This window comes from Phaenicophaeus curvirostris, chromosome 11 (assembly GCF_032191515.1).
Source record: "Phaenicophaeus curvirostris isolate KB17595 chromosome 11, BPBGC_Pcur_1.0, whole genome shotgun sequence".
Taxonomy (NCBI): domain Eukaryota; kingdom Metazoa; phylum Chordata; class Aves; order Cuculiformes; family Cuculidae; genus Phaenicophaeus; species Phaenicophaeus curvirostris.
Genome location: NC_091402.1, coordinates 5,623,431 through 5,650,654, shown reverse-complemented (window position 1 = coordinate 5,650,654; position 27,224 = coordinate 5,623,431). Strand labels below are relative to the sequence as shown.

The following is a 27,224-nucleotide window of genomic DNA, read 5'->3' as shown; positions in this document are numbered from 1 at the left end:
AACCTAAATCCCCTGAGTTCAGTTCTGATGCTGTATCTCTTGGCTTGTTATTTCCATATGCTGGAATCTGCTTAATAAAGCGCTGCAGAATTATGCACTGATGAAAAACAAACGTTTATTTTCAGAACTATTAGAAGAAAACTGTAGGCAGTGACAGCAAAATTGGGAGCTGGTGAAGCTTTGGCCCCACAGAACTTTAAAGCAATACCCTGAACAGATGTATTCTCCACAACCTGTAACCATGCATTTTACTTACTATGTGAAGAACACTTTCATACTTGGGAGAAGGCAGAATCTCCATTTCTATAGCTCATTAGTAAGCAATTTCCATAGTTCATTAGTAAGCAAAAGGAACATAAACTGACACCTTGAAAAATGGTTCTGTGCTTAGTAATAAACTTCTATTCCTTTCCAGGGTTAGGGCAGATATGCACAGTACATACACTTCAGATTTGCATTTCATGAATTTAACACTAGTGTGACAGAACAAAAATAGAACAGCTTTATTCATCCATGGAAGATAATATACTAAGCTCCAGCCCTCACTAGAAAACCAATCACTTCTCTATCAGATTTTGGACACTTTAAGCACTTGGGAACTCAGAAAATTGTGATTTTTTTTTTTTCCTCCAGAAAGTACAGAGCCTAGCAAAACACATAACCAACTTAATACATCATAGCTTTTACAAAAATTTTCATTCAGGGCTCTCTGAGCACTTGCCAGGACAATAAGTTTAAACCTTTGAGTGTTTCTGTGAAGGACAAAAGTGCCAGAAAGGCATCTTGAGGTAATAATAGTGCCAGGCATGACTACTGGAGTATCACCTATGGCTCACATATCCATAAGAAATTAAAACTGAAACAAATGCAAAAAACTGTTTCTAAAAATCCTCCACATTTATTTCTTAATAACTTCCCTTCTCCGTGTAACTATTTTAATGTGCACGGGTTCATGGAAGCCTACAGTGAAAAAAATTGGTATTTGAGCAGCAGAAAAAAACAAGAATGTCCCCTATACTCTCCCTACAGCACCAGACACTCAGTATAGTTCACACCTGGACATTAAAAGCAACCATCTGCCAGTTTAAGTAGTGAAAACATGCACAACTCCCTGGCTCCGGCAGAAATGTGTTTATTTTGGCTGATGGTAAATTCGATCAAGGCAGTGTTTGCAGGCTCTGTCTTCAAACAGATGCTTATTTTAGGCCTATCACCACATTCACCTAGCAGTTGTGAAGTCAGTTGCCCTCCACAGTAAGACAGCAAATATAGACATTTCTTTCGTTCCCCGAAAAGCACCCAATCCAGCAGAATCATCACGGAAACAACACACGAAGGGATCCCATCACCTTGAGGAGGCAATTCATGGCATCCCATAGTTTCAAAACTACTCATCCACACCAGCTGAACCAGATAGTTTTTCTTCTACCATTCCCTAGCAAAATTAATTATTTCAATATTTTAATACTAAATACTCATCTCCCCTTCACTTCGAAATAATATTTCTACTTTTAATGCTCCTCTGAATCTTTAATTTTGTCTTCAAGAACATGATCTCTTCCTTTACAACGATGTGTGTGTATTTATTCATAAACAGGCATCCAATCACTCATAATTTTAAGCTTAGTGTTCTAAAGATACTCCAGAGAGCCTCTTTGCGTAGCTGGTATTTCCAGGTAAAGCAGTTTCTTGACAGCACAACAGAACATGATCCTTTTGATGAAGCAGACAAAAAGCTGAAGTCATTTACTTCCATAACACTGGTTAACATTGGAAGTCTCACCGAGATCAATTTTAATCTGCCATTTATTACTACTTCAAGAACTCTACACGCCTTCAAGAGAATCTACAGTAAACCCTTGCCCTTTTTATCTCCTTCATACCTGAGATCACAAACTAATATAAGTCACAAGCTTTAAGAAGATATTGCTTTCCTGTTGACTCAGATTGCTTCCAAGCAGCTTTGCACACAAAGATATCATTGCATTACATCACACAGACCTTTTAAACTTTCAGTAAGAGGCAGCAATAATGCATACAAAACAGCTGGAGAACAGGTTTCATTTCAGCAAGACCTTTTGGCGATCCTCTTCAGAGGAAAACCTTTGTCTTCCTGTTAATGGATTACTACCATAAATGTTTCATGAGCATAATGTTTTATGCAGGTGCTAAGTAAGGAAAAGACAAAAAATACTTGCTACTTACAGTAAAATAATGGAACCTTGAGCCATTGAATAAAAGTATCCAGAACAAACGTCTGCACATACACAGGCACACTATAAAAAATACTTTCCCTGATCAACTAGAACATTGTTGGGTTACACTTGAGAATTCCACCTTATTAATACAGCATCGCCAGAACACTTGACAATGGAGTTGTAGCAGTGCGAACCTCTACTGAACTGCAGGAGTCAGAAGACAATCCAGTCAGAACAAAATACAGACGTTACAAGAGTTCTTTCTGAGCAAATTTAGTTGCAATGACACATCGATTGTCTTTGTCCCGTGCGCGGAAGGGCATTTCAGGTGTACATGCAGCAAATTATTATGGCAACAAATATTCATTTCTCCAAAATAGAAGGGAAACATCAAGAAGTGCAATCACCTACACAGCTTCAGAAATAATTTTCTTATAGTTTTTGTAAGAAAACTTCAAAGAACAATAATCTACTTGTTTAGTGAGAAACTTCTCGCTATCAGCATTTTGGCTCCAATTCAATAGCACACTTAGATTCAAGAGTGAAGTTCATGTTTAAGTATGTTCCTGAGTTAAAGCCAAGAGGTGAAAATGGGCTGTTAAGCCAGCATAGAAGGAATACAGCATTAAACCAATGGTACTCATGGTTGCAGCATAACAACCCTAGCTGGGCAGGCACACAGTCTGCAACCTAAAGTCATCAATTATGAGTCTTTCCTACATAAGCTAAGAGCTTCTGGTCCAGCAGTCAGCAACATAACTGTTCCATCCACCTTGATTTGGCTGTGTCTTGAGGACAAAGTCAAACTGTCCCTTAGGCGCTCTGTAGGCTTGTGTTACTGTGAGCCGGTGTGGTTTCCATCAATGCCTGCAGCTCTGCCACTCCTGAAGAGACGGCCACGAACCACGCCTCAGACTGGCTTTACAGCTGCTGGCACCTGACCCTTCCAACACTCACTGCACCAGGGTGAAACTGCAATAGTACTGTTTAGGGGTTTGCTTCCCCCCAAGATTATGTTTGTTACAAGTGCAAATTACATCACAGTCCAGATGGTTCTACACCCCTGCTTCACAAACATCAATTACTGTACAACAAGGAGTAACGTGCTCATTTAGCAGCCAGTTCTAGCTAGACAAAAAAATAAGATTAAATCTCTCTCAGAACATATAGTTCATTAGAATCAACCCAAGAGAGTAAAATGGTGCAGCAGTTTAAAGTAACCATTGGCAAATCTAGTTTTACTTCAACGTTTGAAAATTTCAAAGGGAAATGTTTAACAATTTTATAGTGAAACCAGCATCCTTGGACTCTTGATTCTTCCAGCACTTGTCCTTTAAGCACTCGCATGCGGGCAAACGCAGTGCAGGTCTCCTGGACCCAAGGGTGACCAGCAGGCACGTCTTGGTGCTTGTGCTTTTTCTGTTTCAGTGCACAAAACAGACTAGAACAATGGAGCAGGAGAGGAACTGCCAGCCTTCCCAAGGAAAGGGGGTGACAGTGCTGTTCTGTAACACTATTTCTACCACTGCAAGCTCTGAAGCAGTCTGCACCATGCCAAGTGCCGTAGAGGCAGGGAACCACCTCTGCCCTGGTGGTCACACAGGCAGGAGGCAGAGGAGACCAGCCCACATTCGTCTCACAGTTATAAAACAAACCAGCAGTTCCCAAGTGCGTGTATTTAAACAAAGAAACCCCACCACAGCCCTCCAAGCTGCCTTGCTCTTTCTGCCTGGAGCTTATCAGGACAGCAAAGCCAATTAAAATAAACAGACTTATGATGCTCACAGCCTTTCTGCAGCAGGACCATCCACAGAATGCTTAAATATCCCAACCAGAGAGCAGTAAGGGCTGTGGCCAGAGCAGCAGGGGTTCCATGGCTGGCTCTACCACAGAACTGCGCTGACCCAAGGCTGCTTCCAGCCACACCTTGCAGCACCGCAGGCATGTGGGGAACAGACAATGTTAACAGGTAAGTTGGCGATGCTTCCCCTCAAATGCTCCCTTTTTGTCTTCAACACCTTGACAGCAGGTTCCTCTACACAGGCACGTTTCAGCTTTTGCATCTGAACCACTGGCTGTATTGATTTTAAATGGAAAGATTTACAATAAGGAATATATTTATAAAACCAGAAGTTCTTCTCCTATATTCTGTAATTACTTCTATTCATACTTTTAAATTGCATGGCATTTAACAGGATTACACACAGTTAAAAAGGAAGGCAGTTTACAAATGCGACATTTGCTAGTCCAAAAAAAGATGGGGAAAAAAAAATAGAAACAAGAAGAAAACAAAGCCAAAAATCCACCTAGATCATTAAATTACCATTTTCCTGTCACTACCAGTTTGTTCTGAACCTGCGAACACCAGCATGGCATTCTCCCCTCACCCTCACAGGAGGGACAATAGAGCCCCGGTGCACTCAGCCCCACGTGGAAGTTACCACAAGGCAGACAGAAGCACACGCAGGAAGGGCAGAACACCCCTGGATCCCCAGCAGCCCAGATTATACATTCAGACTGCAGGCTGGGGTGACTATCACCCAGGTACAGCAACAGCTCACTGAAACACAAGCATCCGACACAGCATCCCAGTGCAACGCATGGTAGTTGGACCATCGTTAAACTGGAAACTCTTCAAGGCAAAGTCTTTGTTTATCTAGACATTAAATGAAGTGCCTCATTTATTTGCTGTGCTCCATAAAATATTCTCTAGGTTGATAGTAAAAATCCATACATTTTTAAGAATTCATGTCAAGGTACATTTTCTGTTTATTCTTTCCTACATCTCAAAGAAGTACCGCCCTGGCCATTTTTATCCCCTCTTAGGAAAATAAATCACAGCATCCCTTCCCTCACCTAATGAAGTCGGTGGGAACAGGCTCAAGCTCAGACTTTGCATACTTATTATTTGCCATTAGCTATTAACTCCCACTCAGAGTGAACCGATGCTACTTTCACAGTCACCTGCATAAATATATTTTGTGAAACCACAAAATCACAGGAAAAAAAAGAATAAATGACCATTACAAATCCATTTGGGCTACATCATTATCATTTCAGACTACAACCAAATCCCATTTTCCCTTTGCAAATTCAATTCCCATCAATAGCCCCATACATCAGTGGCTGCTCATGTTTGTGGCCTCATTTTTTACATTAAAAAAACTGAAAGATTACTGCCAGTGTATAATAGGCAAACTGCATTTTCAATTCCCAACACATGTGCTTCAGGGAAAAAAAGAAACACAAGGTAAGGGGAAGAAATGCAAATGAATGCACTGCTATCAACTGTATATTACCCTAGCGACATTACCATACTTCATATCTCTGGTTGCGTACTTCACAGGAAAAAAAACACTACACTGTCATTCAACTAAATTCTTTTATCATTTTACTGAATATTAGTTTACTTTTCAGGTTTCTACTTTATTTTCCCAGCAGCAACAAAACCAAGCAGAAATGTGTCTTTCTGCATATATAGTTTCTATTTACCTTGGCAAATTTTTTTCCACGACCAACAAGGGTAACACAAGCTGGCTTTCAGGTGAAGCGCTGCTTTCCAAGTGACAAGGCAAAAATCCAAAACAAAAAACCCCACACACATATTGAAAAGGTTAGACAACTCTCTGGTATGCCAGGCTTTCTTCTCCACCCCTTTAACAGAGCACCACAGAGCAATGAAATCTGCAGGAATCAAAACTCTAGACTTCTCAGAAAAAAAAAATAGTGCATCTTTATTACAGCTATGAGAACCAGGCACACTGCGTAACCCGCATTGAATTTCTGCATCTGTCCTGCATGGATAACTCAAGCGTGCTCACTGGTGGCTTCTGGCAAACACTCATTTCATTTGTGATGCCTGCGATGCAGCAGCACAGCTCTTGAGGGAACTGGGGCAGGCAGGTAGCTCCTGCCAATCACTTCAAGGGTCCATTCTCACACCAACAGACAGACGATTCACACGCAACTCCAATTAGAGCTAATTGTACTTCTCTCCAAGTCCCTCTGCAACCAGAGATGACAGAGACTTCATACATGGTTCTTAACGTAAGTGGCAACACTAATTTTGTTCACTTCAAAATAATTTCTGGACGCAAAGCTCTAAGCTTGGTAAATAGGTTTACCAAGCTTTCCAGTGGCAGAAGTACCCTGTATCTCAAGGTTTCCACACAAATGTTTTTCTTTACCTCAAATGTCACAGCTATCTGAATAGGAAATGGTTTGTTGTGTAGGTTTTCACGCTGCATTTCCCTAAACACAGGGTTGTAAGTCCTAAGAGACCTTGAGAAAGTTGTAACAAGACAAAAAAAGTGCACATTGAGCAGTTTGTGCCACCCCACTGCTGCCCCACAAACCCCAAACACAGCCCCCACTGGGGTGGATACTCTGGTGCTGCACACAGACCCAAAGGACCTTCTCCAACTGCAGCAGCATCCAGATGGGGGGCGTTCTTTTCTTCCAGAGTCACCCCCTTTTTCCTCAGCAGGCTTTTGCTGCATGCGCTGCTCTGTGGAGCTATGGGAACCCTCCCCATCACACAACAGGTTTTTGATGATAGGAGCTACGTACCCTGGGTTCTCCTTCCCTCCTCTCAGGCACAGCTCTGCTCAGCTGTATGAAGAGCTGCCCACAGCTTCCCAAAGGGCCAAGTTGGTTAACCACAGCCAGAGCACAACAGATCAACAAAATCCTGCAGAGAAATTCTGGTCAATACTATATTGTCATATCCATCAATGGAGAACTTCAAAGACAGGAGTTGTTTGGTACAAACAATACCTCATTTTTCTCCAGTAAAGTATATCCACCACCTGCAAAACCCACAGTGAAAGGCAAATATGGATTAAAGATGACATCTGGAGATTATGGTTTCTACAATGCAATTTCACATCAATCCTGCAAATGGCAAAGTCTGTCTATCAAGGATGTTCAGACTACATACATACAGACCCTTCCACGTAGCTGATACAACTCTAACTGAAATAGTGTTTGCTGACGACATTTCATGCCTGAATCAGAAAACGCTTAAGTACACACATCTACACAACATCATGGCCACAGACCACAAGCTGTGGACAAGCTTTTTTAACCAAAAAAAAACCCTGGAAAAAAAAAAAACAAAAAAAGAAAAATGTTAAGTTCTAACAATTAATTAAACCAGTTCTCATTACCTCAATTTCCATCTGCAATTATAATCATTTCCCATTTAAAATATCTACCAGATTTTATTCTTAATTAAAAATTACATCCTTTCAATGAAGTGCAATATGAATTAACAATTCAAATGTTATCTATGCAAATTTGTGAGTCCTTTGATTTTTCCCCCCTTTTATGCAAAGTCATGTGTAGGTTTATTTTTATTAAGCTTGTATAACTTCACTCAACGTCTTCTGCTCTGAACTCTATACATAATATTCCAATCCAAGGACATACAAATAAGTTGTAAACGGTGCAATTTCTTTTCAAGTCTCACACCATTCTTTTGAGAATCAATACATACGTGAAGAGGTATCTCTGCATATTTAAGATTTAAAAGACACTTTACATTTCCTCAGGTCCTACTATATAAAGCCAATGGAGAAATTGCTGCAACACAACAAAAACTCATCTTTAAATCAGCTTTGTCTACATCTAGAGTTCCAACGACCCAGCTCCTCAACGTGACTGTGCCCTCAACCCTCCTACAGGTCTCTCTTACCAAGTTTGGTTCTACCACCCTCTGCAGTGTTTTGAGCTTCCAACCCAGATTTAAAGTTTCTCCTTGCTTCATTAGCCAAGAGGAATCACATCCCAAAATTCTCTAGGTAAACAAACTCAATACAAAACAAGAAGCCTTAGAATATAAATCATTTGTCCCCATACCATGAGGGTGGTGAGAAAGGAACAGGTTGCCCAAGGAAGCTGTGACTGCCCCATCCCTGGAGGTGTTCAAGGCCAGGCAGGATGAAGCTTTGAGCAATCTGATCCCATAGAAGGTGTCTCTGCCCACGGCAGGAGGGTTGGAACTGGATGAGGTTTAAGGTCTCTTCCAGCCCAAAACTATGATTCTGCGATTCCATGATTTTCTGTTTATTTCAAAGGAGTTCAGCAGAGCAGCACTGAAATGGTAATATTTTCCCCAAGTCTGTCTAGATGTGCCAGCACCCCTTTTGCACTGAGAAAACTCCTGAGTCGAAACCCTATTTACTAAGAGTGTCATTAAAATAACATATTCGTAACTACATAAACATCCTACCAACATCGACCACTGCCTTGCCCAAAGCTACTTTTCTCTCCCATTCCAACAGGAAACCCACTTCCACTAAAGGACCAGCTGAAATGGTGGTGTGCACATACAAATCCAGGAGATGTTCCCAGAGAGGATCAACTGGCTCCCAACAAGGCTGCCTGTGACTGCTGGGGCCTGGCTTCCCTGCCAAAAGAGGGCATCCTGCAGCTGGGAAAAATTCAAGCATCACACAGTATCGCCTTCAGCTGTATAACAGCAACATGAGGCTGTGCAGAGCAGCAATTAGCTGTGTATACTTCGTAAGGAGGCAGGCAAAGGCGGCCAGCTGCTTCACAGATAAGATCCATACAGAGATTATCATTACAGAACAGAAAGTGAATTTCTCAAGGTCCAGAGGGCAGTGCAATGGCTTTAAACTGAGTATATACTTATGAGGCAATTAGATGTGTCAATATGAGGCACAAGAAAAATGCAATATATCAGAGCAAGATCTGCAGTTTACCAAATTACAAGGACACATCTTGAAGTCAAATTGCACAAACACAATTACACAAATTACACTGTAACCTTCAAAGGAAAAGGTCTTCATTGTATTCCAAAAAACTCATTGTGTTTTATTAATAAATTCTGGCAAGACAAAGTTTGAAGTCATACATTTATTTCACTGGCTAGTTTAAAAACCCCTTTATTTGATGATCTTTTCCTGTCATAATCTCCTTATCTAATTTAAACAGAATGCATCCTCTTGCTATGAGTGTAATTCTCATTTAAGTTGCTATAACTTGTGCACAAAGGAATATGTCAATTCAACTCACTAGCCAATACCTTCTTCTGTGCTATATGAGAGCAAAAAGGCGACTATTTATATATGCCATCATGAGGGCTGCTTTTTTTCCTTTTTCTTACCAAAAGGCAGATGGCATCAAGCCATGAGCACACCTGGGAGCAGTCATTGGAAGCTTTTATACAAATACTAACTCTTGTCCTCATTCCTTCCCAGCCTGCAAAGACTGCTTGAGATTAAGGCGACCAGAAAGGACTAAGATATCTCAAGGCAGGTCCCTGGCATTGTCTTTTGCTTATCCCTCTCACTTTTTTAGAAGTGAGCACGTATGAAGTCTCTCTCTCCCCCTCCAATTATGTCATTTGTCCTCTGCTAACTCTTATCCACATTACAAAAAAAAAACCTCACCTGCTATCCAACATCGTAATTGGAGGAGCTTTAAATAGATAACTTAACCTTGGGAGGATGTTCATTTTCATGGAGCGTATCTCTCCAATCTCTGAAACAGACAAACCCTTCCACCTGAGCACACCGTTCTTTAATTGTGACAGCACTCCGAGATAATTCATTTCAAATAGTTGATCAACCCAGGGGGAGTATGAATGCCCAAATATTTTGCAGACAATGATGCCTTTTTAAATGAAAACTCAGGCTTACAAAGACACTTGTTGCATGATCAACAGCATACCAATATCATCACCCAGAGCCAATTCATTTTACAGAAAAAAAAAAACCCTGCTTTTTCAGAAACTATTCAGTAATTAGTGGATGTATCATTTTTGATCTGTCTCAGCCACTGCAAATCAGATTACCAGCTCCTCGCCTCTCTCAGAGAGAGATATCTAATTAAACAGAAATGGAAAGACTACTGCTATTAGTCCTCTTTGAAAAATTCCACCAGCTCAGTATCAACACTGACTTCATGACGACAAAGCTCCAGAGCAAACCAGATTTATCCTGAAATCTGCCTTACGGAAGCTCAAAGGGTGAGGGTATAGGTGTAATGACCTCTAGGACAGAGACATTCAGGTAACAGAGGAAAGGTTGCTTCTTTCTATAGCGTAAGGTAGTCTGATAAACAGGTGCACCCAAAAGGAATTAAAGCCATTAAACGAAAAAACAATTTCTCTGGGCAACATACACCATCTCTCCCTCATTGTTAAGGTATACTCAGCACTGTCAGATATGAGGACCCTTAAGGATGTCTCCTAGACCGATAAACAGTGCCCACAGAGTTAGAGTCCTGATAAGTATCTAAGATTCATTGAATGGATCAGTCTATTGCTATGCAACATACACTTCTCCTTGCATTTGTTCCTAAGGAGAGAAATCAGCTAGGTTGATACTTGCATGTATAATTCCCAGGCCAAGAAGGCTGTCTGGCAGCCTGACTTTGCTGATGGCACAGCAATGTAGCAAGACTCCCAATTCCCCACCAGAAAGGTGCTCCTCTCTCCCAGTATGCACAGAGGTCTACAGTACCCTGGGTGCTCTCTTGCTCTTTGTCTCCACAGGGATTACAGCAGGAGGAAATCTTGCCATCTGATACCTCAGTTCAGCTGAGCCCAACAAGCTGCAGCACAGGAGTTCACCTTCTCCTTTGCCACAACAGTGAGAGAAGCCATCCTGGCTTCAGCAATCTGGTTCTGTCAGCCTTGACTGCATAAGCCTGGGCATACACCTACCTCTCCTTGGGCAGCAAGTCTTGAAAGCATCATCAATAACCTCGCCAGCACCAGGGAGAAACTACAACCAAAGCCACACACACACACCTTCAGTTAGCCAAGCTCCCCCATTAACCAAACCAGAACCCTTAAGCCACATTCACACAGCTAAGAGAATGGAACGAAGACTCTCACAATGTTCCTCCAACCTAAACAATTCATGTCACTGAATGCAAGGAATCAACTGGATGTCTTCCTTAGTGCCTCCTTTCACTGCAATATTTTAAGCATCACACAAGATACAGGAGCACAGGGATCCAGGACAGACTGCGTACATGAGCATATTGTGATGAGCATGGTCCAAAACTGTTCAAGTCTAATTAAATTTAAATGCATCTCTATTGGAGTTACTTTGGTCTTAGAACAAAGAAGCTCAGTTTGCAAGTCTTGGGTTCAATGCGTTCATACTGGCCTTCGACACAAGGAAGGCCGGGTATCAGATTCAGCTTTTCTGTACCTCTTGTATCCAACTCCAGTAACAAAAGCAATTCAACCTGGTTCAACATCCTGGAAGTGATGAAGATGCAGACTGTCATCTGAGGAGCGCTGGCTACACACAAGCCAACTTAAGAAGGTATTTTTAGTATGTTTGTCCAGCTTCATCATTTCAAAAAAGGCTACAGCCCAGTCCATTGGTGCCCTTCTCAGGGATACTGAAACAACAGGAGACATCAAGGTCTCTAGGGGCAACATACCCCGTAGCCCTTTAAGAGCCTACACTTCTTCACAGTAAGGTTGAAACCAGGACACTAGAAGCTATCAAGTTTAAAAAACTACAATAAACAGTCCTCCAGAATCAGGTTAGGGTTTTTTTCCTCCCCTCCTCAAAATTATCATCAGATACCTTCTATTATTTTATGCCTTGAGCAAATCATCTATGATCTGGTATATTACACCAAACAATGTCCTTATAATTGTCACTTGTGGAACTCTTAGGTGTTGCATGGTGAGAATTATGTGCTCCACAAATACTCCGGGCATGAAATGGAAAACAGCTGAACCGGGAAGAAGTGGCAAATCAAAATATAGCTGAAGTTTATGTTAAAATATATGCTAAAATTAGACTGATTTTTAGAACACCAATATGTATTTTACACAAACTCGGTTGCCACAGTTTCTATTGCTTTTTCGGTCTTTTTCTTGAAACATTGAAGAAAATACATAGTTGGTAAAATGGAGCATAGACAGGCAAAGGGAGCAACGTGACTGTAAACACGAGTGTACAAATAGCTGCTTGTTAACTGGTTTTACCCATATAAAAAAAAAATGTGTCTATAGACATTAGGGTTTGAAAACAAGCAATTTCCACACATTTCCCCTCCATGGCACTAACTGCCCAAACTGATGAAGCAACTTGAAAACATCAATGATGCTGTAGCTTTTCGGGGAAGAAATGACAATGAAGTACCATTGTCCTCTATCAGTGTATCCTGTAGTAGACAGTTTTTTCTTGTCAACATTGCAATAAGTCACTCACTAATCAGATTTGATATGACATCCTACCATCACATTCAAGGTGGAAATCTCCACTGAACTGAACAGGCAAGTTTTTTTCCAGACCAACACCAAAGTCCTGTACAACTAATTACCCATTACTGTGTAATGTAGTCTTTTTCCACATCACTTTAACTCCACGTAGAACTAACAGGCGCTATCAGTTTTTGTACGCCTACATACAGCTCTGACTTCAAGGTCTACAAAAAACATTAGCTAAACACACTGCAGCCAAAGGAACCACAAGGCCACTTGACTTCAGTATCACCTACCAAAAAAGCTTCCTAATCTATAAAGCAGCCTCATCTGTTCTTTGAGCAAAAGTCCTCATTTCGCAGTTTTGTCTATAAGCATGGATTCAGACACACATTATGAATCCCCAATGTGAAGTCAGTTCTACTCTACTACTACAACATCTGCTGATTATTCCTTCTCATCCACCTACTAACTGCTTTACTAATGGAAGAAACCTATTCAAGCATATAACTCCTAAGCTTCATTATTATTATGCCAGGTTTTAAAAGCGGTAGTATTCATACATAAATATATATATATAGCAACACATCGCAACTTGAATGCAAAATAGCACCTCCCAAGAGCTCAACAGACCAGACAGCAGAAGACTGATCCTATCAGAGCATCCTCCTTACTGGTACAGGTGAAGTACAAAACAGCTGAGAAATAGGTCCCAATGTCTAGAAGACTGTTCCAGCCACTCAGCAACAAGGAAAAGACTGGCACAGCCAGCCTCAGCTACTGCATTCAGGCACTGGCATTCCCTGCTTGAATCCTACGTAAGGCCTGGATAGCAAATGCTACATGAGCGTAAGGGCCCAGCTACACCAGCCCAGGCTGGGGCAAAGAAAGGAGCCCCCAGTCCAAATGGGAGCACTCACGCAGATGAGAGAACACCTACAGCAAAGACAGGATGGTCCTCAGTAAGACAGCACTGCACCCCATGCTGGACTTCAGTTTTGCAGCAAGAATGGCTCAGGAACCCGCACGACAAAGACTACCAGAGTAACTGCAAAGGCCAGTGAACATGGGGACAATTAATCAGTGGAAGACAGTCCAAATGACAGAGCAGAGGAATGTTAAAGCAGCTTTCTAAAGATAGTGATAGTCCTGAACAACAGACAGTTCTTCACTCTAAGCCCTTTCTTTGAGAGGCTGCAAATACATAAGACAGTAACAGAGTATTATCCCTATAGTCTAGCTGAAAGATCTCTGGAGCTTTTTTTGTGGATATATCCAAAACCATAGCATAAGCAATTTCACAAGCAGCTTGGCACCACTGAAGTGTCCTCCTGGATGGCAGGACAGCAGAGTCACGCAATAACATCCAAGCAGGTAAGCAGGCCTCTCGCACAGCACGTGCATGAGGTCAGCAAGGGCTTCAGCAGCAAAACAAATCGAGCTTTCTCCACCCTGCTTGCAAGCACGAGAGCTAGCAGAAGGGTCCATTTTTTGTCAATGCTGCTTGTATTGATCACAGCAGAATTCACTGAAAGGCACCGAGGGAAGCGTTGAACAATCCATCAGCTTTCCAGGGCAGACAGGACAGCACTGCTGCCTTTGATCCTTTATTTTGTTCAGTATTGCATGGCCCAGACACTGTTAACAGAAATGGCGTTCACCAAAACGATGCATTTTCTTTCCAGCTCATCAAAAAGATCTCACTTAGTAAGGCCCATGTGCTTCAACAAGGAATGCAACCAAATGTAACGAACTCCAGGATGGCCTCTATTTCACCAATAGAAGTAAAAAGGCAAATCAAGTTGTAAGCTGCCTCCCATACTCAGTGTATGCAGTTTAGAAACATCTGGTTTTGCAAAGATAGAAAGCGCTGCCTTACTGCAGGGTGTGCTCATATCCTCAGTTCAACAAAAAGCCCAAGCGTCAGGTAAATTAAAAACAGAGGACCAGAACAGAATTATTTAGCAAGTGAACTTGTTACTAATAGAGTGCAAATGAGACAAGCTAGTGTTGTTAGCCGTTGACGGCGTGCATCTTACAAGACTCATCTGGCTCCGCAGACATGGTCTGCAGCCAGAATGCCTGGCAATGTCTCCCAAATACAGAAGCAAATAGGGAAAAGCAATCTCAAACTACAGAAATGAAGAATCATTGATCAAAATACCAATCATGACTGTAAAGCATGGATGTGTGACCAAGACTGCTGCAAAACTGTAAGACTCCTCAGGGCCAATGAAAACAAAAAGCTAATTTTTCCTAGGTTTATTTTCACCTTGAAAGCTAATTGTTAGAATAGAAGAGGTCACACTGCTTAATAACATTAAATAGAGAAACCACTACATGCAGACAGTGTTTGACATGAGGTATCAATTACCTTTTTGACAGGGAATCTTTGCTGTAGCGTATTGCTCCGTGCATTGAACTATGGCTTGGGATCCACTCACGAGAAGTGTCACAGGCATACAGATGAGTCACTTTTACCTTACATTCCTGGAACACTATGTACCAGGTCTGTTCAAAGTTTTTAAACACAGCTGGGTTATTGGCACATAAATAAATTAAATAAATAAACAAACCTATGTGGTTTTAAGTGATTAGTTAAAAAGAAATAGTTTGCTGATTTGATATCAAATTCAAGAAACTCATGCACAACTCTTAAGCTGTCTTCATGGATGAAGGAAATGTGCTATTCATCAGTGTCATCTAGTTACTAAGCATGTTTTGTTCCTACAAAACACTACTTTGCCAGTTTACTTAAGGGAACAGACTCTTGCTTTGATTACCATGGTAGCCAGATCTGCCTCTTTCTGCCCTTGCTCTGCCCTCATCCTTGATTCATTAACACATTGGAATCAAAGCAAGTGACAGCAAAAGAACAGGTGAGAGAAAGCTGAACCCAAGAGATTAAAGTAACAGGTATCTCATAACACTCATGATCTTCAAAGGAAACTTAAACAGGAAATGAGATTCAGACCTTCCAAAATGTTCTTGTATTCAGAATAAAGAATTCCAGGAACTCTTTAACATTTCTGAAAGTATGAGAAGCACTGCACAAGATCATAGCAACCCACAGAACCACCTGAGAAAAATATTAGCATTCACTTTTCCAGGGACTAAAGTTTCACCTTGCACAGTTTAGAATAAGATGCAGATGAATACAAGCACTCAGACATGCACTGGACCAACAATGCAAGATGTCAAACTTCCCCCAGAAGAGGTAGAGCAAACACTTGAACAGAAGCTTCCACACAAAAGCCAGGTGCCCACCACAGTGCCTGCTCCACCCTTCCTAGAAATGCGGTTTCTTAAGACACAAACCATTTCTTCCAACCGGATAACTGCACCAGGGACAGGAAGACTGGCCAGGGAAAACAGAACCTTTGAAAACACAGAGGGCAACCACTACACAGTGTCCATCTCCTTCCACTTGGGCAGCCTGCAAACTGAAGAGGACGATTTCCTGCACCCTGTGACCAACTCGACAGAGCAGCAACATATCCTCTTTCAGATGCTTCATAAGAGCATTACCTTCAGGTATTTACTCCAATATTACTTTATGGATCACCACTGCCTTCTCTAGAAAGCACTAACATCGCTTCAGTCTGAATTCCATGTTGACTATGACCCAGGTTAATTGTTGTTGCTGGCAACCTAGTGGCTGTGTGCTAAAAGCCAGCTGACAACATGACAAGAGCTTCTCACATGAATTGGTGTGACGTTGATATATACAAGCCAAGGACTGGAGGCATAGAGACCCAGACTTCACTTTTTCCACTGGAAGTCATCCCTGCAGAACATTGCCCAAAGGTGCCAGGGAAAGCCTGTGCTACCCTGCCAGTGCAGGACTCCTGGGTCAAGAGCATTCACTGCAGCTCCTAAGCATATGCTTCCTCCCAAAATGTTTTTTAACTGCTTCTAACTGCCAAGTATTCCTTACTACATTTATATCTCAGTGATGACTTAAAATAAATGTTTATTTTAAAATCATATTTGACATTTTGTTAGGTACACTGGAAAATAAACCCATTCCTACATATGCAAAAATTAGGAATTAATGAGGTCTAGTAATTATCTTGATGGAAAGAACCAAGTGACTCAGTTGAACATAGAGGTTTACTTAAAAAAAAAAAAAAAAAAAAGCCTGCTCTAGTAGTTAAAAAACAAACGAAATTGCTTCTTATTGATTTTAATTTAGGTTGAAACGTTAGCTGTCTCTCAAACAAAGCCAGAAATGGAAACAACTATAAATGAGTACAAGATGTGATAAGACAGACAGACTCTTAAGCAACCTAGCATAGAGATGACCTCCAGTTTAGACAGTAGTTAAAATATTATATCATATGTATGGATCAATGAGTAAGTTTGTGTCTGTCTCAGCTCTGAAAGCTGGAAAGCTACATCTTTTTTTTTTTCAGTTACGCTAAAATGTTGTCCAATTAAGCTCTACTTTTTTTTTTTCTAAACAGATCCTCTAGATTCTAATTTACAAATAAAATCAAGAGAAGCAATTAAACGTTAAGTACTATCAGCATGTTTCCCCAAGTGATGAACACGTGCAATAGAATAGATGTAGTCCAATCTGGATACAGAAGGCCAGGTTACAAATTGAAATACACTTGTATTGCCATCACTTGCAGGCTTCATGCTCTAGCAAGTAATAACAGCAGGCACCACACTCCCCTTTTGTGCACAGCAGAGTCTCCTGGACCATGAGTCTCTGAGGCCACCACAGCTGCAGACACACTTCGCTCCTGTCTGAGGGCAAGTACAGACTCAGAGCAGAGGCAGCCAGGTGCTTCAGCTGCATGGTAAGGTTATGTGCAGCACAGCACAATGCTGGAAGGGACTTCTTGTGATGGCCATCTAGCCCATCCTTTAAAGGCTAATTAAAACCTCCCTGGCAGGATACCAGCTCCCCAGGCTGCACACGCTGCCAGGACCTGTCTGGCTCATCCTGCACTCTGTCCTCCTGAAGCACACAAGAAGTACAAGTATCCACCAGGCACAATTAAGTTTATGGTCCTTTCAGCATGCCAGAACTTGTTCCAATATAAGCTGATAGGTATGGCTCAGGTCTTCTCAGTGGCTTCTGGTAAAGGCTCCCACATCTGGAAGACTGGACTTCCTCTCCAGTCAAAAGGATCTCTCTACCTTCTCATCCACCTTCACAAGCACCAGCCTCTCCCCAGACAGGACAGTATGAGCTGGAGCAGAAGAGACTGGTTTTCCTCATTTGGTGTATGATACAACTCTGCCCAAAACAAACAAAATGGAGGTGGAAGGCTAAAAGCACCCAAGGGAAGCCACCGTGATGGAAACAAGGTCACAGTAACGGAGCAGATCTCCTGAAATCTTCCAATTCACTCACTATCCAGAGCCCTGGCCTGCACCTCAGAGCAGGAGAAAATGAGGATAGCACAAGAAACACTTTGTATCAAGAGCAGCATGAGTAATGGTAACAGGATGAGGGAACGGATACAGAAAACACATTCCTAAGTAATCTATTGTTTCCTTGGGGTAACATCCAAGTCAGAACCCAACTCCAAGTTTCCAGGGAACTGCCAGCCACATCAGTGTTACCGTGAAAAGGTCATGGTCATGTTCTGAAGCTATATGAAGCTTTCAGTTTACAGTGCTTAACAGAAGCCAAACCCCAAGACAGACATTTTAGATAACTCAAAGAGCAGGCACCTGGACTACTACGGGATGCATTGACTGCTACTTCCTTAAATACTCTAGGGCTACTAAAGGAAACAAAACCACACCTGAAGATGTATCTAAGGCACTAAAACTGCAGAGGACTTAAGGCAAAGAGAAGCACCCTTCCTTCTGCTACTAAAAATTGCCATTATAGCAACAAGTCACATTAAAAAAGGAAAGCCAGTCAAAGAGTTTATTTTAATGAGGCTAAAAGCTCTAAGAATTACTGAGCCAGGCCACATCCACAGAACAGCAGACTGTTTCGTTCAGCATTGACTCCAATAATGATCTAGAAGTCATACTAGGCAAACAATCAACACTAGCTTTCTTGCTGTGGCAGAAAAATAGGCCATGAGAATCTTTAGACAAACAGAAAGGGCATTAGCATGGTACATACATGATATGAACAAGAGCAGTGTTCAATTCTGGTATGCATCATTTTAAACATAAGTTAAAAAAAAATAGGAGAAAAGGGAAAAAATTATTCAAGAACCAGATAAAATCTGATCGCAAAAGGCTTGTGAAGTTCAGGTCACTGAGTCAATCAGGATATCATGACAGGGGTTATTAAGTAAGTACTTTCACAGTAACAAAATATCAGAGAATTCTTTAAACTAGCAGAAAAGTGAAACAGATAAAAGGCATTATTAAAGAGTTTATATACCAGCAGTTTGAGCTTCACAGCTACAGTGAATAATTCAAACCACCACCTTTTTGGTGGTTTATTCAGCTTGGCAACTACTTCATTCACAGAAAAGAGTATCACTTCAAAAGTGGCATCAAACTAATAATAGATTTTTTTTAAAAAAACAACCCACAAGCACAGCTGTGGACAAAAAAACCCTCACAAATTCCTTTGCAACAGCCACAGCTTTGATCAGAAAGAGAGGTACAACACAACACAATTCCAAGCACCAACACACAAGACAAAGCCAGAGTTTTAACAGAAGGCCAGGACACTTCTGCTTCACAGCCAGCAAAACCACACCAAGGTGGGTCTGCTTCTCACCATACAGTAAAGGCAGAACCCTCCAAGAAGCATAAAAACAGTATCAAAACTGTGCACCTCAGACACAAAGTCAGCCTATGGAAATATTGAAAACACAGTTGCTCTTCAGAATAACACGACAATGAGGGTTATGGTGCAAAGCCTCACCTGATGAAAGCTGCCACAGCGACCACAGCATCAGTCGTGCTGTGACAACCTGCAGCAGCTGAGAACCTGCTGTTGTGCCAAGATAAAACATTAGAAACTTGCACATTTTGCACCCCAGGTTTACAAAGCTAACAATGAATTAATAGACAGTAAACAGAAGAGAAGCACTTTACAATGCATAAACAGTGTAGTAGGAAACAATTTTAAAAGTCACAGTTTCTGAAACTGCTGTCACTGAGCCCATACTTTTAACTTACTTAAATAGCTAAAACTGCACAAAGGTGTTGCTTTGGAGCGCAAGCAGTTATACAGAAGCCATATAATCTGATGCAAAACCCTTGGGCAAAGAAGAAAGGAAAAATAAACAACTAATTTTAGAACCTGAACACTCCATTAGCAATTCTCACCAATTAAAATATGATGCAACTGCTGTCAACAGGCAAATTTTAGTTGTGCTTTAAGCACGGATTTAAATACAAAAATAGACAAGCTACTGCAGTCAGAATAATAAGAAAATTAGTCCCATGTAGCATGGAGGTCAACAAGAAGAAACATTTGATCAGTTCTGTTTGCCTGTCTACCAAGTGGATGCAATGTTTAAGAGACTGTTATGCTGCACAAAGCCTCATTTCTGCTTTGACTGCAGTAAATCTATACCATAATCTCCAGAAGTCTGAAAGCACCTTAGGAATTAAAATACCAATGAGAGTCTATCAAAAATTTAATCCCTAAACTCGCTTGTGAGAACAATGTAGATCTGTACTTCATTATTTGAAAGCTCCCAGGCATCTTTATTGTCTCCTCTTGGAGTCTCAGGGAAGAGCAGGCGGGGTACAAGGACACAGTCTCATTCTGAGGCTTATATATACATACATCCACCAAAAAATGAAAAACAGTAAGCTTGATCTAAAAAACTCTTAGCCAAGACATCTTTATTTTGAGATGTCTATCACTAACTTCACTACCTCCTAAGATACAAAATTAGTTATTTTAAAGTTCAGAGGGGGAAAGGAAAAAAAGAAAGGAAAAAAAAGGATAACGAGAAAGAAAGAAGATTTAACAGAGAGCATTGGTAGACACCAAACCAATCCAAAGGCAGGCACTGGTGCAGGGGTTACTTCACAGACATCCTTGATTTGAAGAAATGGAATGAGACCCAAAAAGTAATTTGCTTACTGTTTAGGACCAGCAAGGGCCAGGACAGTATTGCTTCTATTTACCTCTGCAGTAGAATAATGGCTTATCCAATCCACTGGCACGTGGGATTTCACCTTCATAACCTGCTCACTGAGTGTCACTACTTGTTGCAGTGAAGCCCCCTTCCACTCTGGGACAACTAACGCTGCTCCTCAGCCAGCCTCACAAACCAGCCCCAGAGCCCCAGCCTAAGACTTCAGACTGTTAAAAAACAACAATCCAAACTGTAGATGCTTCTACAGGAGCACAGAAAAGGCAAGGCACTGCTTTGATTAAAGCATGTATTATAGCACTTTACAGGCCTTTTACCAACCTTGTGCAAGGACAGAAGACAGAAAGAATGAAGTGTGGGAAAAGTGAACAACTGCCCGTCCGCTTTGCCTGCGGGGAGTTTGCAGACAGCTTTCCTTTACTGTCAACAGAATAAACTGACTCCCAACAGAAGAACTTGAACAGCACTCTGTCAGGCAGACAAGCACATTTTATTAAAAAAAAAAAAAAAAAAGAACAAAACGGCTGCCACAAGAACAAATAACATCCCACATTTTGCTCCTAAATACCAATGCAGCTCTTCAGGTCTCAAGGTCTCGTTCATTACATACCTGCAAGCAGAGAAAAGGATTTTTCAAAGCAGCTTTCCTAAGCTAAGTACCCAAGTATCAAAACACAGATTTTCTGCAGAAAGGCCTGCATGCCATGAAAGCAAAGTCCCTCAAACAGGCACTGACACAGGATAAACACATTCAGGCATCACTGCAGCATTTATGCACAGAAAAACTGCAACACCCATGCCAATTGAGATTTTATGTGTCAGTACTGCAGGCAGGTGCACAGCACGGTCAGGTTTTAAGTTCTAGAAAATGGTTCATCATTATTCAAATGACTTGATAATTAAGAATTCTAATACTTCCAACTCCCAAGCAAACTCAGAGATGCGTAAGAAAACCACATTAAAAGAAAACAAGGCCATGTAGTAACCAATTTTACTTTAACCATAGTTCACTTGAAGACTAATTCAAATTGCTGTAAGGTGAGCCCATTTAGTGTAATAAAAACATATCTTACAGTGATTGCACAAACTTCTTTATTTCCTTACTACCGTGTCCTCCCTCCTCCTCCAGTCAGCTGGGGAGTTTATTCACCACCAACATTCCCTTCCACTCCCCATTATTCTGCAAGCAATCAGAGAAATGAGGAAAGAACAGCAATACCCATGCCATACCCCAGTGCCTTCACTGCTGTGCTTGCAACAGGCACCCTCATTCATCCGTTCACCTCCTGGGTGGGAAGAGCCTCTGTCTGCTTAAGCTACCAGAGCGGCACAGCTCAAGGCATAAACCAGGAACCCACCGTGCCCTTGCAGCCGCGTCTCAACAAGATGACTGTACATCAAAAAGTGAGCATTTGAAGACAGGACCAATGCAGCACCATTTCATCCAAGAATTAACCTGTCCTGCCCCCGCAGAAGCAGGGCAAGACCACTGCAGAGAGCTGTACTAAGCGCTAGCAGCATTCCAAAACACCAGTTTGACTTGCCCCGAGGCCAGCAATGTTAATGCGTATCTGCAACCTACAACACGGATAACATGATTGTCATCGCTACCACAAAACATTGAGTCACGGAAAAATTAACAGCAACCAAAGACCACTTTTCTGTGATTTTTTTTTTTCCCGTCTAAAGGTTTATTGACAAACAAATGTAAAAACTACCTGCTTTCACCAAATGTTACTCTCCAGTTGGGCACTTGCAGTTGGCCACACCTCAGGCTCCTCTGCTTAGCATTACAGTGCACATTTAATTCACATTTTGTACCTCTACTTTGCTCCCAACCCCTGCATGTCTCTACATGATACAAGCCAAGTCTGCCTGGGAGCAACTCTGGCCATCAATGTAAGTCTCATCCTCATCAACAGGGTGCAAGAAGATGCAGGTCCACAATTTTCACTTGGAAAATCGACCAGAGTTATCCCATGAGGAAAGGAAAAATTTGTAAAGATATTTAGGCACCTAAAGCAGCAAGCAGTCCCCAAAAGGGATATTTAAAAACCATAAATTAACCCTTATGGTGTATCTGCATCCTCAGATGACTCCATATCTTTCAAGAACATTCATCGTATGCGATTCTGCTTCCTAAAACACTTGAAATTTGCTTTTTAGAGTTAATCTTTAAGTAGCATGGCATGTAAATATAAATAATTACAATTTTGTCAACGCACAGAAGCAACTCTGGTCTCTAAAAATGGAAGCAGAGTAACATAGGCAAACAGAAATTAGTCTCATTTTTTTCTGTAATTTCTCAGATTAAAGTTCTATATTAGCTAAAGTACAGCGTTATTACTATACCCTTAGGCTTCAGAGCACATCATACCACATGTTCATTTGGCTGCTAAAAAGCAGCAACTAAATGATTAGCACTTTTTCCAAGGACAGTTGAGATTAACAGTTTGAAGTAATTTCTTTAATTTAACCATGAAACTTGAACATTGAAATTAAAGTCAACGTTAATAGCATTTTATTTAAGAAAGCTCTGAGGATGTCAGTCCTTGAGCACTGATCATAAGATGGATAGGGTCCTCGCTGTTATCGGTCTTGTCTGTAATTGGAAACAAACCCCAATGATTAAACTTGCACAACTAGATAACAGCACAGCTTCAACTGAGCGCCTATAACATCAGATAATGCTTGGCCCTGAAAAGACCCAGGAACTGAAAGCGAACCAGAACCCTATGGAATCAGAAGGTGTTTTCAGTGACTTTTGTGGTACCAGGCAGGACTGACATCTTTAGCAGAGGTTCCTAGCGCAGATAAGGGAGGGATAGGTAAACGTCCGCTGTGCTGGACTCTCAGAAGTCTCTCCTTGCTCTGACCAAGACATCCATTTTCTGAACAAGATCAAAACCCCTTTCATCCCCATTTCCTAGACAAAAAGGAGAGGAGGGAGGAGATGAGAGAGCAGAAATAGAAATCCTAACTCACGCACACTGGCAGAAATCCTCACTCTCCCCAGCAGGGCAATGTCCCCAGCCTGAATACAGGCTTCACAGACTGCGAACACCCCAGTTTGACTGAGGGAATTCCAGTTACCCTCAAAGTGCACTCCTTTCTTTCCTGAATATCCAAAATCACTCCCTCCCATGACACCTCTTCCTCCTTCCCCAGTTTAGGATCCTTCTAACTCCAGCTGCTGTAACTACTTGAAGATTGTTGAAAGGTTTGTCCTGGCTGCACTAACCAAGACCTAGCTCCAGCAAACCTGCCGACAGACAGCAAAGCTCTTCTAGGAGTTTCCCTCCTAGAAGCACACCAGCAAGCTCAGCTCTTACAGCCACAGGAGGCTCACCCGACGTTCTTTATCTGCAAGGACTCCATTAGCAACTTCCCGTAATGCCAAGCATATTTTAAAAAGGCACTGAAAATAAGAGATAATTAAAATGTAAGAAGTGTCATCTTCATAAAAGCCACAGGACTAAATAAAGTCTTGGAGGGCCCTCTCCTGTACGTTTTGTATTTCTCTACATGCACAATACACCTTCCTCTGTAAAATCTTTAATAAAAAAAGCCAGTCTTCTCCACACCTCTAAAATATTTGAAGTAGCATTTGATTAATTCATAGAGAAAAGCTGCTAGCATATTTTTCCTCCAAGGAGAAGACAGTTAAATGCAAAATGAACTCTCAACTCAGATCTACAAAGACTCAAAATCCAAAACCCATTTACAGGCAGTTACCAGGTCAGCAACAACATGATCCATTACCAGAGCCAGTCTGGATTTAAGAAAATTACTTCCATTTAGGCATCTGGCCTAAGAGAACGCTAAAAATTGTCACTCCTTGGATGACAGGACTGTCACAGCAACAGCTAAGGACCACAAAAATGTGCACTTCTTCCCTTACACAAAAAATATTTATTCTGCCTTGGCAAAGCACTGGGGAACTACCTAGTACGGATATCGCAATAATGTTAATAGTTACGTCTTACTGATTTTTGGTACTGTGAATTTAGATTAATGCGCAAACAGACCCCATGGAAACAACCTCTCTTACCTTGTCCTGCTTTGATTTATTAAGCAATGCAATTACCAGTGACAAGCCCACAGAGAAATGCACTGAACTTAACACTTCAGAAAGAGCAAAACCTTACGCACATATTTTTTGTGCAAGAATGACTCCTTCATCTTATTGCAACCAAAGGAACGGCAACAGGAATCTCTCCTTAAACAGTGAAAAGCTATTACAATCCTCCTAACAAAGGAATACTGCAAAGACTTATTTTTCTAGACGGTTTCTGAACAAAGAAAAAAATAGCCTTTATGTTTCTTCACAAAGTAAAGTGATTTGCAGGGCAGAAAACAAACAGGGATGTCACTTCCATTTAAAGAGAGCTCAATATGAAGCAGAGGGGAGAGAGATGCTGCTAAGTTAACACACAAAATAACGGATGCCTTAATTCCCTAATCCTCTCTGGAAAACGCTACAAGAAGGTACCGAGACCTCTATGGTAGCTACTAAACGGTTAACATCTGGCCGGGATTCCCCGCCAAGACTAATTCCGATGGTTTGCCATTGGATGCTGTCAGCACCAGGGTCCCATTCTAGTCCCCGAGATCCTCCCTGCAGCTTCCCAGCCTCGGGCAGCTCTGCTGCAAGGGATCAGGCTTTGTGCTGGGCTCCAGCTCCCAGCCCTGGCTCACACACACCCCGGGTGTGTGCACTAAGGTTTAACCTGGTTACCCGCTACCAAAACTAAACACACAAAAGCCCTTCTGGAAAACAGTTTGCTTTCCGAGCTGATCTCTAGCGACGAGGAGCCCTTTCCCAAGCATCACACTTGGGATTCTGGCTTTCCAGCATTGCAGAATTCACCTACACACAGCAAAACAGCCACAGAGCCACCGCTCTCTGCTCCCATTCGCCTCGATGTCCGAGCCACAACGCCAGCACCGCCTGCTCTTCCTCTAAATCAGTAACTCGGACACTACTGTCGCATCAAACCTCCACCACAGCTCGTTTTCCGGGAGCATTCCCAGCGCCTGCCTTCCCGATGTAATTACTGTACAATACATATCAGAACCAGGGAGAAAGGCTTCACTCCGAGGGCTGAAATTGAGAAGAAATCGATACAAAGAAGATAAATGTTTCTTCAAAAGCTGTAGAGGCAATAACCCTCTCTCCAACTTATTTTCTTTTTGCTTCAAATCATTTTACCCTGTAAGAAGTGGCTGGGAGGAGCGGGATGTGACGGGTCTATGTGCTTATCTCCCTGGCTGGCGTTAGAGGAAAAGTGAATTGGGGGGGGGGGGGGGGGGGGGGGGGAGAAGAAAAAAGACTCAGAAGGGGAAGTTCCTATAAAGCTTCCAGAATTTGCTTCCTCCTTGTCACACCCGCACGCAGCCGAGGGCCGGGGTGTGCGGGACCCTCGGGAGGGATGGGAGGATGCAGGGGGGGGGCGCATCCCACCGGCTGTGCGGGAGGGAACGGGAAAGGCTGCGGGGCGGGGGCGGCACCGCCGGGAGAGAGGGGGCTGGGGTCACAGCCCGCCGGGATAAAGAGGTTAAAGAGGGACTAGGGGGTGGAGGGAACTGAGCCTACGGGGATAAACGGGGGTGGGGGGCACAGAGCCCGGCGGGATAAAAGGGTTAGAAGGGGCTGGGGGGGGCAGACCCCGCCGGGATAAAGAGGTTAAAAAGGCTGGGGGGGTACACAGAGCCAGCTGGAATAAAGGGGGGGGGGGGGGGGGCACAGAGCCCGCTGGGATAAAGAGGTTAAAAGGGACGGGGGAGAGGGGGGACAGGACACAGAGCCTGATAGGATAAAGGGGGGCGTGGGGCACAGAGCCCGCTGGGGTAAAGGGGTTAAAAGGGGCTATGGGGGGACAGAGCCTGCTGGGATAAAGAGGGGGGGGCACAGAGCCCGCCGGGAAAAAAAGGGAGCTGGGAGGGGAGCAGACCCCGCCAGGAGAAAGGGGTTGAAAGGGACTGGGGGAGCAGAGCCCGCCGGGCTATAGGGGGCTGGGGGGGGTGATGTGGGGCCGGGACCCCCGAGGCCTTGGGGCTCTGCGGGGCAGGAGCAGCCCGGGGAGCCGCGCAGGGGCACGAGCGGGGGGCGGGAGGCAGAGCAGCCCCGCCAAGGTCAGCGAGAGCCGGGGGCTGCGGGAGCCGAGCCCCGGCACGGAGGGAGAGGAGACAGCGGGGGAGGAGGAGGGGACGGGGTAGGGGGGGGAATCCATCCCCGCAGCGCTGCCCGCAGCCCCGGGGACCCGCGACGCTCACTCACCGGGGAAGCACACCACGTCATGGAGCACGGAGCTGGTGATTTTCAAGAAAAAGATCCACCAACACGGTTGCAGTAGCCTCCGCATGTCCAAAGCCGCACATCGAAAGGGGAGAGGAACTAAAATAATTAACGCACCGGAGAAAAAAAAATAATAAAAATTTAAAAAAAATATAAAAAACCCAAAAAAAAACTTGTTGAAAATAAGTTTCTCCCCGCGTCCCTCTTCCTGCGGGAGAAAGCGGGGGGGGGGGGGGGGCTCCCGCTCGCCTCCTCAGCGCGGGGGGAATCCCGCCAGCGGGGCAGGGGAGGAAAGCGACGGCGGGACCGGCGGGGCTCGGCTCGGCTCAGAGCGGCTCGGCTCCGCGGGGCGAAGCTCAGTTCGGCTCGGCTCTGCGGGGCTCGTCTGGGCTCCGCGGAGCCCGTGCTGGGACGGGGCGCTCAGAGCCGCCTCCGCGCGCGGGCGGGCGGGCGGCGGTCAGCCGGGGCCGCGGCGCGCT

At 43.1% G+C, this 27,224-nt stretch overlaps 1 protein-coding gene across 1 annotated transcript in view; it reads right to left on the bottom strand.

Moving 5' to 3' along the window:
• PTPRG (protein tyrosine phosphatase receptor type G) overlaps positions 1–26,908 on the bottom strand; it is a 415,153-nt gene extending 388,245 nt beyond the window's left edge. The window contains exon 1 of the mRNA XM_069865996.1: positions 26,728–26,908. Within this exon, the coding sequence (XP_069722097.1) occupies positions 26,728–26,812 (85 nt within the window). The 5' untranslated portion in view covers positions 26,813–26,908. The remainder of the gene's footprint in view (positions 1–26,727) is intronic.
• Between the last annotated feature and the right edge of the window lie 316 nt (positions 26,909–27,224).